The following is a 17,131-nucleotide window of genomic DNA, read 5'->3' as shown; positions in this document are numbered from 1 at the left end:
AAGGAAGAATTTTGTCTTTTCGTAGCCCATCAAATCAGTCCAATGCGTATCTGTGGTATTTGTATCTGATGAAAGTTGAATAAATCCTATTGAGTAACAATTTGCAATTTGCTCTTACTAGTGAAAAAAGACTCTGTGCGGTTTAATTTTCACAGTGTTTCCTTTCAATAGCCCCATTTTAACAGTCATTTTCTCACATAACATTTAGGCGGCTTATTGTCTTTACAGTGATTCTGCTGCAGTTGCCACGGTTTAGGAAATCATAAGTTCTGCATTCTGTATCAAAGATGTGATGCTTTTCTGCGGCCGGCTTCGAAGGGGAAAGCACTGCTTCTTTCTGGCCGCTGGCTGCGCGTCTGCCCCTGCTCCTCCTGAGTCCTTTGGCCCATGCTCGGAGGGCCGCATTCTGAAAGGGGCTTTGGAGCTGTAGGCCTGGGTCCTGGGGCCCCCTTAGCCCAGGCCCCTGCAGCCCCTAAAACCCCTGCGTTCCAGGTGGCCCTGCCTGCGGGGGTGGGAGGAGCTTCCCCGCTCGCTTGCTCCCTCCCTCCCTCCCAGAAAGTCCTAAGCGCCACCAAACAGCTGTTTGGTGGCGGGAGAAGCACTGGGAGGAAGGGAGGGGGAGGAGGCGGAGAAGAGGATCTTGTGCAATGCTCCCTTGTAAAGTCAGCCAATCGAAATTATAAGGGAGCATTGCACAACTTTAAACAAATATGTTCCCTAATGGAGCAGCGACATAACTTCGAAACAACGTTAAGCGGGAGGACGTTAAGTGAGGAGTTACTGTATTTGTGAACAACAAAAGGAGAGGATAAAGTAGTACCAAGCAGATAAGATGACAAGAAATGTAATTGCTTCTCAGGGGTTACAGGAAGATTATATACAATTTGCTGTAAAGTTTGTCTTTATAAAATATGCCAATAAATTTTAAAATGTAAATGTGTGCACAACAACTGATTTTACCAAATAAACTGTGATTAATGACTGTGGGTGAAATCTTGGTTCTATTAAAGTCAATGGGAGTTTTGGCACTGACTTCACTGGGGCCGAATTTCCTCTCATGTACCTAAGATCAAAATAGAACTTAAACTAAAAAGGAATCCTACAGAAAGTGGAAACACAGACAAATTGCTAAGGAGTTCAAAAGAATAGCATGAGCATATGGGGGTGGAATCAGAAAGGCTAAACCACAAAATGAGTTGTACCTTGCAAGGGATTTAAAAGACAAGAAGTAGAAGTTTTATAAATACTTTAGGAGCAAGAGAAAGATGAAGAAAAGTGTAGGTCCTTTACCTTGTAGGGAAGGAGAGCTAATAACTGATGACATCAAAAATGCCTATTTTGCTTCAGTCTTCACTAGAAAAGTTAATGGTGACCACATACTCAATACAATTAATATTAACAACAAGGAAGGAATGCAAGCCAAAATAGGGAAAGAACAGATTAAAGACTATTTAGATAAATTAGATGTAATCAAGTTGGCGGGGCCTGATGAAATTCACCCTATGATACTTAAGGAACTAGCTTAAGCAATCTCAGAACCATTAGCGATTATCTTCAAGAACTCTGGGTGATGTCCCAGAGAACTGGAGAAGGGCAAGCATAGTACCTATCTTTAAAAAGGAAAACAAAGGACCCTGGGGATTATAGACCAGTCAGTCTAACTTTGATACCTGGAAGGATATTGGAACAAATGATTAAACAATCAGTTCGTAAGCACCTGGAGTATATATAGCAGGGCTATAAGGAATAGCCAGCATGGATTTGTCAAGAACAAATGTCAAACCAACTTAATTTCCTTCTTTGACAGAGTTACTTGCCTAGTGGATGGGGGGATGCAATAGATGTGATATATGTTGGTTTTTAGTAAGGCTTTTGACACAGTTCTACATAATGTTCTCATAAGCAAACTGGAGAAATGTGGCCTAGATGAAATTACCATAAGGTGGGTGCACAACTAGTTGAAAGACCATACTAAAAGAGTAGTTATCAATGGTCCGCTGTCAAACTGAGTATGTATTTAGGGGGATTTGCTCAGGGGTTAGTCCTGGATCTGGTACTATGCAATATTTTCATTAATGACTTGGATAATGGAGTGGAGAGCATGCTTACAAAATTTACAGATGACATCATTATTAAGAACACACTTTGGAGGACAGGATTAGAATTCAAAATGACCTTGACAAATTAGAGACTTGGTCTGAAATCAAGAAGATAAAATTCAATAAAGACAAGTGCAAAGTACTTCACTAAGGAAGGAAAAAATCAAATGCACACCTCCAAGATGGGGAATAACTCGCTAGATGGTAGTACTGCTGAGAAGTATCTGGAGGTTATAGTGGATCACAAACTGAATATGAGTCAACAGTGTGATGCATTTGCAAAAAAGGCTAATATCATTATGGTGTATATTAAAAGGAGTGTTGTATGTAAGACATGGGAGGTGATTGTCCTTGTGTACTAGGCACTGGTGAGGCCTCATTTGGAATACTATGTCCAGTTCTGGGCACCACACTTTAAGAAAGATTTAGACAAATGAGAGAGTCCAGAGGAGAAAAACAAAAATGATAAAAGGTTTAGAAACCCTGACCTATGAGGAAATGTGAAAAAAAAACTGGACATATTTAGTCTAGGTTTATTTGGTTCTGCTTTGGTGCATGGAACTGGACTTGATGACTTCTTGAGGTCCTTTCCAGCCTTGTATGATTAGCTCTCCTTCTTCATTAGGTTGAAGACCTACATCTTTTCCTTCATTTTTACCTTGCACCTTATTTATTTAAAGAACCTCTTCTTATTACCTTGTTAGGAGTAACTTATTTTGTTCCTTAGCCTTTCTGATTTTGTTCTTGCATGCTTGTGCTGTTATTTTGTACATCTCCCTAGGAATCTGTCCATATTTCCACTTTTTGTGGGATTCATTTTTCATTTTCAGGTCATTTAAAGAACTCTTTATGTAGTCATATTGGCCCCTTACTGTTCTATCTTTCCTTTGCCTTGGGATAGTTTATAGTTGTGACTCTAATATTGTCTTATTGAGAAACTGCCAGATCTCCTGATTATTGATTATTGTTAAGGAAGCCATTTAATAATATACTGGATCCAAGTAAATACCTAGGATTTTTTTTTTCCGGTATGTTTGTGGGGGGTGAGAGTGGTTTAACGCTCCTGCCCCATTAAACATTATTAAAGTTGCAACCATCCAATTAAAAACCATTCTCCCAACAGATGTTTTGGCTGAGTAACAGGTGCAGAATATTTCCTTATAGTCACCTGTGCCACTATTATAAATAGAATTTGCACTGTTAAGAACACTTATGTTGAGCATTGTAGAACCAGGTATAACGTTAGTGGTTATATGGAATTGCAGATGCTTGTCTAGTAAAGTGTGAACATTTGGAAATGTATCTTTTTGCCCATTTAATGGCAGACTACAAGTGCACAGGTCAGCTTTTTTCAGTTAATTGGTAAAGTACATTTGTGTACACTCTTGCAGTAGGTCAGGTACAGAAAGCAAAAACATATATAAGATCTATTCTAGTCATACTTTCCAAGTACCTTGTAAGGGACCTAAAGTAATCCTTTTAAATTAGAAAATGGGGGGAGGTGAAGGTGTTGGGGCTTATGGCTCCCAGTCACAATCACACACATACAATTTTATATGGAAAATATAAAGTTGATTCCTAACTGGAATATTCTAGATGGTAGTTGTCAGAAGAAGAAACTAAGAAAGCAGAACCTAGAGTGCTAAGGGAATCCATATCCAATGTATATTAAAGGGGAAAATATTCTGGTGCAAAAAACAAAACATAATTAGTTTTCCATGGAAAGCATTGTCTCTATCTGCATGGACAGTTTTTATGTGGGGAAAAAATGGACAGAAATCAGAACTGGGAACAAAAACTAGCACGAGTGCTGACTCATTTTGTGACCCTAAGGGTACGTCTATACTTACCTCCGGGTCCGGCGGTAAGCAATCGATCTTCTGGGTTCGATTTATCGCGTCTTGTCTAGATGCGATAAATTGATTCTGGATCAATCCCGGAAGTGCTCGCCGTCGACGCCGGTACTCCTGCGCCGCGAGAGGAGTACGCGGAGTCGACGGGGGAGCCTGCCTGCCGCGTGTGGACCCGCGGTAAGTTCGAACTAAGATAGTTCGACTTCAGCTACGTGAATAACGTAGCTGAAGTTGCATATCTTAGTTCGAAGTGGGGGGTTAGTGTGGACCAGCCCTTAGATTGTGAGGGAAATGTGTCCCACAAAGAAAACACTGCAATTGTAATAAAGAGTACCAGAGTAGTTATGTCAGATAACAGCCAGAGTGGGACAGGATGGCAGAGAATAAATGGAGAGGAGACATATTTAGACAACCTAATCCTGAACCACTGATAATGGTTTATTGTAAAAGAGGCCTGAGAATTCAGATGTTGTAGTTGGAAGAGCTCCTTTAGTGGCAAGAATTCATTAGGCCAGTGTGATGGGATGGTCAGCCCTCTTAAGGGTTGTGGTGCCTAATATTCAGCCCATCCTATCATGTGGCTTAGCCCTTTAAGGTTTTTATATATATATATATATATATATATATATATACACACACACGCGCGCGCGCGCTTGGGAGAAGATCCTGTATCTTTAAGGGCTGGGGCCAGGAGAATTGAAGAAAGGGCAGGGAATTACTCTCCTCTTCCCAAACCAATTGGGGATGAACTGAGAGAAAGGGACCAGCATAAATGCTGCCTCCTCCCTCATAGCAGGGCAGACACCAGCAGGAGAAAACTGTTTGCTGCATCCTCCTAGCTTGAGGATTAATTGAGAAAATAAGGGGCTAGCTGAGAGAAAAGCTAGGTAAGGAGTTATAACCGGCTAAATTACAACCCAGCCCAAGGAATGTCCTGTCTTTTGTAGTTTCAAAACGTCAATCTTAATATTGTTAAGTGATACATGCATTGCAACCTTCCCATTTCCCTTGTGGCTTGGTTAGTGGAATTGTATAACGTTAGGTCCATTTTACAACAATAATTTCTGTATTTCCTATGTAATATATATAACTAAATCTAATAACCGACAACATTACTTTATAGTACAGGTGCGTATAATATATTTTAAATTCAAATTTGCAAACTGAGAATTGTGTAACTAGAGAAAGAAAGGATATGCAGTGAGTTGTCTTTGCATTCATTGTTTAATACAAATAATTGATGAAAACATTTTATCTGCCACTTATGAGTCATGATGGTTCATCAATAATGAATGAGAAAAAGTGTGCAAAGCCAGTCCATTGTATGTTCTATTTTATGCATCACCAATTTTAGGGACAGATTTTAAGACCAGACATAGTGAGCATATCTATGCATGTTCAAATGTAAAAAAAAATCTTGAAGTATGCATGACTGTGCTTCAAATACTTCAGATTAGAAGATGGTATTTATTCTGTATTGATGAATTTGTCTAATTTGCATGTAGAGCAGTGCAAGTCTTTTATTCACATTAATTAATATTGACAGGAAACATGGTTTTTGACTAGTTGATGTTCAAGTGAGAGATTCAGAGATAATTTCTAAGGTACTAGTATGTCAGATTAAATAGCAGTTATTCAAATGATTGAATAGCACATTACACATCATGCAGATTGCAATTTTCATGTGTGATGCAGCCACCAAAAATTCTTCATTCAGTAATGGTGTTATACAACTGATACTTAAATATCATGGTCAAATTCTGCCTGTATCACACCCTGTTGACTGACTAACTATGAAGTGTAAAACATAAAGCATTATTATTGGATGCTGATCTTTCCATAACAACCAGTGCAGCAAATAAGAGGATAAACTGCTGAATATGTGCTCTTTAGCTACTTGTGCATCCAATGTAATGGCCTCTAATGTTTAATTTGGCTTAACTTTAATAATACAATTTTATAAATGTTGCACAGGGAAAAGATGAAAAATAGATTTCATTGTGATTGTTGAATAATGTTTCCCATTGGTAAAATTTCCAAGTTCTCTAGAGCAGTGGTTTTCAAACTTTTTTTCTGGTGACCCTCTTGAAGAAAATTGTTGATGCCTGCGAACCAACAGATTTGGGGTGTGGGAGGGGCTCAGAGCTAGGATGCAGGGTGAGGCCAGGAATTAGGGGTTCAGGGTGTGGGAGGGGGCTCTGGGCTGGAGCAGAGGGTTGGGGTGCGGGAGGGGTCAGGGCTCTGGGCTGGGGCCAGGGATGAGGGGTTTGGGGTGCAAGAAGGCGCTCTGGGTTGGGGTGGGCTCAGGGCTGGGGCAGGAATTGGGGTGCCAGCAGCAGGTCCTGCTCCTAAGAGGCCCATGGCCCCCCTGCCTAGGAGCCAGACCTGCTGCTGGCTGCTTTTGGGGCACAACGCGGTGTCAGAACAGGTAGGGACAAGCCTGCCTTAGCCGGGCAGCACCGTCGATGGGACTTTTAACCGCCCAGTCGGCGGTGCTGACCAGAGCTGCCATGACCCAGTGCCTTCCATTCCGCAACCCAGTACTAGGTTGCGACCCAGAGTTTGAAAACCACTGCTCTAGAGGATGTAGAAGAAAAGGTTATTAATACTATATAGCACTTGTCATCTGTACATTCCGAAGCATGTTAGAGACAGGGTGAAAACGAGGGTGTGAAATCCTGGCTCCATTGAATTCAGTGACAAAAATGCCATTGACATCAATGAGGCCAAGACTGAATCCATGATGTATTGGGTTTAGAAAAGGTTCTCAGTATCTTTTCCTTTTCCCTGGAACATAAAGTTGCCAATAAACAGGTTTTGGGTTGGTTTTCATTCAGATGAATAATGTGTGGTGTTTTGCTGGTTGAAAGGAACTGAGGGGACTCTGGGGTATGACATCTTATAAGAACTTGAGTCCAAACGCTCCTTCCTTTTGAAGGAGCATGCATAGTGAGTGGTGGCACTGCATTACAGAGGGTTATATTTGGTGCAGAGTGCATAGGCACACCCTAGGGTTTGAATCTGTACCTACAATCTACTAAAAGAACTACAGTTACTCATAAGTAACCTCTCTTTCTTCCTGAAACGTAAAATTGGCAAGAAACACATTTCACCTCCATACTTCCTATGAATTGTGATATAGTTATTGTTCAACATGGATTAGAAATGTCCATGAGAAAACAACAAAACGCATGCAGTTCAGCTTGTGATGTCTAATTCTATAAGTAAATAACAAGCATTAAAAACAATAGACACCGTGGAGGGAGGGAGCCTAACAAGAATAAATGAGACAAGATAAAATTTCAGGTGTGTTGAAGTTTAAAATGTGAGAAGTAACTAAGGCCTCAATCATTGGGATCCACTAGCATAGACTCCTGCACATATGCAGACTCCCACTGAAATCAACGTAACTTTGCACAGGTAGTACATTTTATGCTAGAACAGTGGTTCTCAAAGCTGGTCCGCCACTTGTTCAAGGAAAGCCCCTGGCGGGCCGGGCTGGTTTGTTTACCTGCCATGTCCACAGGTTCGGCCAATTGCCGCTCCCACTGGCCGCGGTTTGCCGCTCCCACTGGCCGCGGTTTGCCGCTCCAGGCCAATGGGGGCTGCGGGAAGGTCGGCCAGCACATCCCTCGGCCCGCGCCGCTTCCCACAGCCCCCATTGGCCTGGAGCGGCGAACCGCGGCCAGTGGGAGCCGCAATCGGCCGAACCTGCAGATGCGGCAGGTAAACAAACCGGCCGGGCCCACCAGGGGCTCTCCCTGAACAAGCGGCGGACCGGCTTTGAGAACTACTGCGCTAGAAGATACCAGTGCAGAATCTAGACCTAAATAAGTAAAAATCCAAATGACACATTAATTGCATTTGAAATTTCTTCAACTGCACGGAGTACTATCCCAGATGTCTGTGATACCAGGAACCTTTGAAGTTTAAAACTCTAGTTCCACTTATTGAACTAAAGGAGACTCTCCAGTTATATAATCCCAACATCTCTTACAGTTCTGGACGTTATAAAGGAGAGTCAATTTTATCCTTCAGTTGTGAATTACTACAAGCCTTGCTACTGGAAATTATTTATCCCATAGGTCATTCCTGGAGTCCTTATTCAGACATGTCTCCCATTGACTGAAGTCAGGTCACTTAAAACCTGGGATTGGTATTGCTTAGTACTGTATGTTAAATCAAAGTCAATTTGGAAAAAAGTTGATTTCAGGTCAAATCCTTCAGTCTTTACTCAGGGGAGATTTGGGGGCCCAAGAATGGCAGGATTTGGCCTCAAATTCATTCATTTTTATTCATTTTGATTTAACACTCTAAGTAGTACCTAGCCCAGGTTATAGGCTTCCTGCCAACTATCAAAACCAAATCCTTACCAATGATCGTAAACATAAAAAATCTTATACATCTACTGTATAATTTGGTATGGTTTATTACTTTTACCGTCTTCAACCCAAGTGCTCAAGTAAAAACACAAAAAAGCAGGATTTGTTATGATTGGGTAGGGGTTTCAGCAGTGTTCAACATTAATAACATTTTAAAGTTCTCTAGTGAATATAAAAACAATTTGATGTAAAATGCCTTAAAAGATTTTTCAATTTTCTTCCTTCTCCCTCAAACATAAAATTACCCAAAACACGGTTCATGTCAATACACCTCCATTTGACTAGTGAAGCACTTACATTGGTTGGTAACCAACTGAAAAGCTCATTTGATTAATGAAAGATCCAGATCATAATCTCAAATTGTGTAGTCCGCATTGTTACAAGTCATGCTTCTGTTGGTATGCTTGCAGATGCATGTAGGGTGACTAGATGTCCCGATTTTATAGGGACAGTCCAGATATTTGGGGCTTTGTCTTATATAGGGGCTTATAATCCCCCACCCCCTGTCCCGATTTTTCACACTTGCTGTCTGGTCACCCTAGATGCATGGAAGTGAATTTTTCAGGGAATGTTCTATCTTTGGTAGTTACATGGTTTCCATAGCTGTAGTATTTGAGACCTTCACTTTCTTTTAATAAATATCCTCTGATTACTGCTGTGAGGTAGGGAAGGTAAGTAGCTTTCCTGAATGTCCTGTCTTCTGTAGTTTCAAAATGTCAGTCTTAATGTTGCATTAATGTTATTTAATCCCCCTTGGAAGAAAGTCCATGGTGAATTTATAATTAAATGAATTCTTATAGGTTTGTACTAATATGAAGATTGGGCGGGGGGGTGGGGGAGAACTGGGACTAAATTTATTCGTATTAACTCAAAATTGTTATTGGGCATACGCTCTCGGGGCTGATTTGCCAATCACCAGCAATCATAATTTTTGAACTTGTAATCTGCTTTTTTATATGTGGAGTTTGATTATCTGTTTAGTTTGAAAAAGAACATGCAGATGAATTGAAGAAGGAATGTACTGTTTTAGGAGATAGAAGTAACAATAACTTAAGAACAGAATAAAATTCAGTAACTTCTACTGGTAGATTATGCCAAAATCACTTTCTTAAAACTATATTTGTCAGATTTTGTCATTTGCATTCCTATATGTATGAAATGTGAAGAGACCATTTTATTTAATATTATAAATTACAGCTCAGTTAGCATATTGCTTTTTCTCTCTTTCACTAGTTCTGAATGTAATGTACTGAATAGTACAAGTGACGTGGGAGGTGAAGATGTACTGTGTCACAAAGAGAACAACTCAAATGGCTGTAAGTATTTCTAAAATGGATGCCTTTCATTTTTCTGCAAAATTTGTTTTAACTAATGACTTTTGGAGTACATGGGGAACCAATGTGAATGAATAGAATCTTTAAAGGTTAAAATATATACAATAATAGATACTCGTATTACAGATTTATTGTCTGCAGACATTTTACATTTAGATAGACCGTGCAAGTTTAGTAATACATTTTACAGCTAAAGAATTTATTAAAAAAGAAAGAAAGCTGAGATTCTCCTTTACAGGGCTCAAAGACTGGCTCTTCTAACAAGGGGCTCCTTTGAGACCCCTCCAGCTTATCAGTGTTGGATATGAAAGAATTATTTAAAATGATTGATTGTCCATAGATTTTTCACTTTCATTCCCTAATAGTTTTGATTCAAGAGTTATGTCAAGATTTATTCATTGGGAGTTATGGTGCTGGCATAGGTAGATTCCCTCAAGAAAGTTCAGTTGCACAAAATCTGCATGGCAGTTCCTTGAAGGTTACTGGATACTTGAGCAAAATATTATTGCATTTACATATGGCCCTATGGAAAACTGAGACTTGCTATATCAGTACTACTAGTACCAGTATAATTCTGAAATACCGAGGTTGTCTTTATATCTATTGTATGTTACGCTACATTTTGGGATATGGCTTCTGTATAGTAATGTTCTCTGCATGATGTGGAAATGTTTATATTTGGTCCTTGAAAGCTATACTGAGTATATTGATAATATAGCACGGTGTTCAATTCATATAATTGGAAGGGAGGGATTACAGCAATGGTTCTTAACATTTTTCTATCCCTTACGATTTGATATTGTCTCTCTCATCTCAGATTCCCTATCCATTTAGCAATATGGTAAGGAAGAGGTAGTTGCAATCTCCTTATACCTGATTGCGACCTCCAGATTGAAAACTCATGGGTTAAAGGGTAAAGACCTTGTATTGAGTAGCTAGGTGTATCCTCTGCAGAATTTTCTGAAAATATTTGCTAATTGATGCAAAATATGTTTTGTGTGTGCATGTGTGTAATTGCTCTTCAGAAATATTTCTATGAGCCCCCAAGGTTAAGTAACTTATATCAAGGATAATTTTGCAGTATCCCGACAGGAAGAGGGCGCTATCAGAATCTGGGAAATCAGCCTAACCTTCCTCTCAGTATGATCTTTGAGAGTTCCTTCCATCACATCATTGAGCATTCCCCTTTAAAGGTGCACTGCTACCTCAGAGTCATCTAAAAAGCGGTAGCTATTAGAACTGTACAAGTGCCCTGTCAACTATTGGAGTGTTTGGTATACGTGCAAAAAAGGATTTTGGAAGTGCCGGGTCTTCATTTGCAGCACTACATTGGTTGTTGGGTCTACTTTAGCAGGGCCGTCCTTAGGCATACCCAGAATACCCGGCTGCATAGGGCACCTGAAAATTTGTGCACCACTGGGTCTTAGGGTCCACCCTTCCAGCTCTTCCTATCCTTGTTCTGACCCTTCCCGCAGGCTCCCACAGCTAGCTGCTGCAGCCTGGTGACTTTTACTCCCTGGGGGATCTAGAAACTTAAAAGTGAAAAAGCCTCCAGCCTGCCAGACCTATTAGCACAACATTGAAACTGTTAAAGAGCCATTCAAGTGGTAATGAAGTCATTTAACAGGCATTTGCCAACCCCCAGGTATATACTGTCAGTTTCTGAATTTACTGACAAACAGTTGTGCATTACTGTAATATTTACTCAGAACATATTAGTCTACAGGACCTTAGTTTAAAATTTGCTTTAAAAATATTTCATTACTGAGTTGGTGAAGATTATAAAATCACATCTCTAAAATACCTCTAAAATCAGCAGGGGTGGAGTATGGGCAGGGCCACAGGCAGAAGAGGTGGGCTGGGGAGCTAGCCACCCCAAGCAGCAGCTTCACCCACTGCCCATGACAGCAGGTTGGCTCCCACACACCCAGCGCGCACTGCAGTGTCCTTAGGCAGGGGCCGTATTCACAGAGCTGAGTGCGTCGGCGCTGCGCATTCTGCGTGAGGGAGAGGGTACGGGGGTCTCTGCGGGGAACTGTGACTCTCCACCACCGTGAGGCAGGCTGGACGTCTCGATATCCTTTGCTTCCTCGTCCATCCCCACCATCCCCGGGCTGCCATCAGGCATAGGGATACCAGTTTAATAATACTGCGTAGGGCCCCATACATCCTAAGGACGGCCCTGTATTTTAGGATAGTGAGTTTGTTTTATTTGCATTGTTGTTATAGGAAAAAAGTGATGTGTGTGTGGTTTCTGTTTGATTTTGGTTTCTTGCATCAGCCACTTTTTTCTGGAGGTCAGCTTTCAATACTGATTTGTTCCTAAATGAGCTGTCACCATGTGTATCAGTGCTATCTCTGACCCATTTGTTTTGGCTCCATTTTCACATCTGGCCTCTAATCAGTTCATCGCCCTGGAGGGTTGAGGTGGCTAAGCTTGAATGAAAATTGGACTTTACACATTCTTTATGTCCAGAATGTGTGCATCAGATCAGCATGTTAAATGTTTAAATTTTCTGGGCTACAGAGACTTTAAGGGTACTTGGCTGTGTCCGATTCACCCCTCACATCCAACATATAAGGGAATGTCTCATGGAGGAGATGATTAAGTTGAGTCTTTTGTAGTTATTGAGCTGATATGTCACCAAGTCTGAAATATGACAGATATCCAAAGCAGTCTTGTTGACATCCTAGCCTGAATTTTTAAAAATTCTTTTCAGGTAATCTTTTAAAACACTTGAACCACCTGAAGAGCACTGAATATACTATAAATATTGCCATTATGAAACAGGAATAAGGAAAACAATCAGAATGGAGCATGAATTGAGTGTTATAGACCTGATTAATGAAATCATTGCTAGCTGGGGAAAAAGCTTCATTTGTGTTAAGTTTTGAAAGACCATCTAATCAATTGTGTTATTTTTGAAAATGCAACAATTACAATACACAATGTAATGTGTAATATGTTGTAATCATAGTCTTCAACGTACTTAAAATGCTGTCCATCAAAAGCAAACATGCACATTTTAATTTCTGTGCATGCCTGAGGATTTCCCAGTTTCATATTGTCATGCAGCTAGTCTCGTTAAGGGAGCAATCATATTAGTTTAAAAGAGTATAAAGCAGTACCCTTGCCTCTTGCAGGAGTAATTTACATATCTACTGTATATCTCGGAAGATTTTATTTTTTGTGAATATAGAGTGGTAGTTTATCCAACATAGTCTTGCTCTTTCTGAGCTGTGCAGCTAAAAAGGTGTGTATGCATAGGCTTGGCAAGTATGAAAGGAATGAATTAGCATAATTTGTTTATGTAACTTTTGTATAGCATGCAGTTTTACTGTTTTTGTGATTTGAGAGCGCCTTAAATACTAGTTCCTAGGGTATGCTATTATAGCTGGCTATGTTTTTATATTGGAACAGCTACTTTAGCCTTTCCCAGCTTTGTTACTGTGTATAACCAACCCTTAAATCATGTTTTGGCAGTTAATCGATTCAATCACCTACAAGAGTTCTTCAGTCCAGTGTGCACATTGTACTTAGAAGGGAGAAGTTCTGCAAACCTGGATCTTTACTTTCTTCCTTTTAATCTGGAAAAGCGCTATTGCACCATCATTCTGGTCAATGACCTGGTAAGAATAGAAAGTGTGTTCTGTCAATGTCCTTATATCTTAACGTTGTTAATGATATATACAACAGTTATGACAAAATTTGTAAAACTTTGCACCTAAGCTGTGCCTGCCAAGGGCATGCCTCAGTTTGTTTGTGCAAAATGGGTAACGTGTACAAAATTGGGAGTTGTGCATATGCTGTTGTGGGTAATAATTACAAGTTATATTCATGAATATATGTTTGCTTGTGTACATAATATTTTGTGGCTGCAGTTTAGGGATTGAGATTTGAATATTTAGCTATTTATTTTGGCGTTAATGGTAGAAATAAAATGCTAATATACTGAAAAAAATTCTGAGTGGAGTGGAAAGCTGTGGGAGTTGGACATTGACAGGACATACCTCATTTCATCTGTAGGTCACTGGTTTAAGTTTGTTAGATGAGTAGCGACACAAAGTTTATCACCAGCTGATGTCTGTTTGATTTATGATAAGTAGGGTGACCAGATGTCCCGTTTTTAAGGGACAGTCCCGTATTTAAGCCCTCATGCAGGTGTCCCAACTTTTTCTTAAAAACGGGCAAATTGTCCCATATTTTCTGTCTACCCCCATCAGTACTGGTGGCCGGATCCCTGCTCGCCAGCCGCCCGCCCACCAGTGGTGAGTAGGGGGTCCAGTGGCCGATCATGGGGATGATTGTGCAAGGCTAGTGGCAGGGCAAAGCTGCAGCATGCAGAGCCAGCCGCTCCCCCTGCTGGTCCGTCAGCGCAGCCCCTGCTGTGTGCTGGCTCTCGGCCAGCAGGGCCCCGGCCCCCCGTTCAGTTTCCAGACAGTACTTGCTGCACGCTGTGAGCTTCGGTGGCTGGTGAGTGCGGGCAGGTGCCGGGCAGCAGCCAGCTATGTGTCGCCTCTGCTGCCCGCCCATCAGCCCTTTACGTGCTTCCCCTCTCGCTGTCCAATCCCTGCTTTGCCCCTTCACCCTCTCCAGCCCCGCTGCTCTTCCATAATCCCCCTCCCCCCCCGGCAGGGTGCGTCCTGCTCCCAGTGTTGTGCGGAGAACAGCCTAGCCGGCAGACTCCTTCCTTTCCCCGCTGCCTGTGGCTGGGCCGGCGCCCCTTGAAAGCCCAAGACCCTCCAGCCCGGGCTGCTGGCCAGGAGCCAAGCCCTGCATGTGCCAAAGTCGCACACAGCACTGGCACGGGGAGCCTCTCTGCCCCTCAGCTAAACTCTGGAGTGGGTGGGGGGGAGTGATTTCCTTCCTGTTCCTGCCTCAAACCTGCAGGCTCAAAGCGGCCCCCAGGACAGGGGCTTAGCACCTGCTTTGCCTCCCTCTCTGGCCAGGATCTCAGGCAGCTGAAGCCCTGCAGTCAGGTTCCCTGGGCCCTGGTGCACAATGCATTCTTAGGGCTTAACCCCTTCCTGCCTGTGCTGTAGCCATAGGTGACTGGCTTATGTTGGTGGCCACCAGCAGCCTGGAGGCGTTAGCTGCCTTTCTACACTGTGCGGGCAGGAATGGACAAGCTGCTTCCAGCCACAGGGGAGTGGGGCGGGGGGAAGAGATGAGCTCTGCAAAGACAGGAGCCAGGTCATCCCTCCCCACCCCCTTCCTTCCCTGTGGCTGGAAGCAGCTCTCATCCCTTCCCTCCCACACAGCGCCGAAAGGCTGCTGCTGGGCACGTTCTGGTGTGAACCCTGGCAGGAAGATGGAGTGCCAGGTACCAAGAGAGGGGGTCTGTCCTGGGGCTCTATCCAGGCATGGAGGGCAGAGAGCACTGGGCAGGGAGGGTTGGGTAGGTCAGTCACCCCCTCTGTGTAGGAGAGGTGTACGGGGGTGTGTGTGTGTGTGTGTGTGTGTTGCCTCTCCCCATGTGAACCCTAAAGCCTAAAAGATATGAAGGTAAATAAAAAGAATCCAACTACACAGTATTTCTTTTTAACAGGGGCTCAGTCAACTTGATGTTAATTTGAATATTTGTATTGCATAGTTCTGAGTGCTGTCGAACTCACTTGAATAAGAGTAATTTTATCATGTGTCCCATATTCAGCATAGGGAAATATAGTCACCCAACAGAAGGTTGATTTTCTTTTTTAATAGTCCGGGTTCTGTAGTTTCCGCATCTGAGTGTTGCTTTTTAAAGACTTCTGAAAGCATGCTCCAAACCTCGTCCCTCTCAGATTTTGGAAGGCACTTCAGATTCTTAAACTTTGGGTCGAGTGCTGTAGCAATCTTTAGAAATCTCACATTGGTACCTTCTTTGCGTTTTGTCAAATCTACGGTGAAAGTGTTCTTAAAATAAACATGTGCTGGGTCATCATCTGAGACTGCTATAATATGAAATATATGGCAGAATGTGGGTAAAACAGAGAAGGAGACATACTATTCTCCCCCATAGAGTTCAGTCACAATTTAATTAACGCATTATTTTTTTAAAGAGCGTCATCAGCATGGAAGCATGTCCTCTCGAATGGTAGCCAAAGCATGAAGGGGCATACAAATGTTTGGCACGTAAATACCTTGCAATGCTGGCTACAAAAGTGCCGTGCGAATGCCTGTTCTCACTTTCAGTTGACGTTGTAAATAAGAAGCTGGCAGCATTATCTCCCGTAAATATAAACAAACTTATTTGTCTTAGCAATTGGCTGAATAAGAAGTAGGACTGAGTGGACTTGTAGGCTCTAAAGTTTTACATTGTTTTGTTTTTGAGTGCAGTTATGTAACAAAAAAAAATCTACATTTGTAAGTTCCACTTTCATGATAAAGAGATTGGACTACAATACTTGTATGAGGTGAATTGAAAAATACTCATAATTTTTACTGTGCAAGTATTTGTAATAAAATAATAATATAAAGTGAGCACTGTACACTTTGTATTCTGTGTTGTAATTTAAATCAATATATTTGAAAATGTAGAAAAACATCCAAAAATAGTTAATAAATTTCAATTGGTAATCTATTGTTTAACAATGTGATTAAAACTGCGATTAATCGTGATTAATTAATTGGATGAATAAACTGCGATTAATCAATAGCCCTACTTATTATTTAAAACATTAACAATCAGTACTATTGACACTGCTTGGCAGCCTTACCAGATAAGTCAAATTTTGAATGACCATGGAAACTAAATTAGTCTCCTCCCCTGTAGGGGGCATTCCTTTACATTAAGTGTGTGAGACATTGGTGGGGTAGTAGATGGAAGCTTAACTGTCCTGAAACTCTATGTTGAACATGTACTGTTACCCCGTCACACTGTCTGGAGTGGCTCATGACCCAGAGTGCCAACCTCAGGGCAGACTGTCAAAAGCAGGGCAGGAACTCTAAACTGGTTGTATGTTCTGTAACTATATTTCACCAACCCAGTAACAGGTGTGAACTCCTAAATCACTATAGCAGTCTTACCGTGGAGTCACAGACAGTCCCCTTGGGCATTGCAGTCTGTCTTGCCACCCAGGCAGGCTGAACTATGAAATAGATGGTCACTTTACATCAAAAATCACAACAATGTTCAGGTTTTTCTCAGTCCCAAAGTGTAGGAATGTGTTGCTCCCGAATCGTCTGCCCACGAGAACGGCAAACTGTTCCCTTGGCAACGAGGCAGGAGTGACCTTGTCCCAGTGTCTGTATTTGGGAAACTTATTGGCAACCTGACATCACCCTTGCAGCTGGTGTTCACGTGCACAAGAGATGGGTTTGCTATTTTATGTAATTGTACACGGCATGTTTTCTTCATGCATAAGAATGTAACCACTAAGAAGAGTGGTAAACAAAGTAAGGAGAAGAATAAAACCCGCAGGAAAAGTTTTCCTGGGAGGCTTTTGCTTGAGGCTTTTGAAGCTCTCTAGCTACCAGAAAC

The 17,131-nt window shown here is 41.7% G+C and overlaps 1 protein-coding gene across 1 annotated transcript in view; it reads left to right on the top strand.

The window, feature by feature from the left end:
- Nucleotides 1-17,131, top strand: part of LOC112104196 (cilia- and flagella-associated protein 47) — a 698,279-nt gene that overhangs the window by 260,576 nt on the left and 420,572 nt on the right. Inside the window, exons 41-42 of the mRNA XM_029910741.1 lie at nt 9,568-9,650; nt 13,153-13,298. Coding sequence (XP_029766601.1) covers nt 9,568-9,650; nt 13,153-13,298 — 229 coding nt within the window. The remainder of the gene's footprint in view (nt 1-9,567; nt 9,651-13,152; nt 13,299-17,131) is intronic.

This window comes from Terrapene carolina, unplaced genomic scaffold (assembly GCF_002925995.2).
Source record: "Terrapene carolina triunguis isolate 2854851 unplaced genomic scaffold, T_m_triunguis-2.0 Scaffold22, whole genome shotgun sequence".
Lineage (NCBI taxonomy): Eukaryota > Metazoa > Chordata > Testudines > Emydidae > Terrapene > Terrapene triunguis.
Note: the sequence above shows the minus strand (reverse complement) of the source record. Positions and strands in the feature narration are given on the sequence as shown.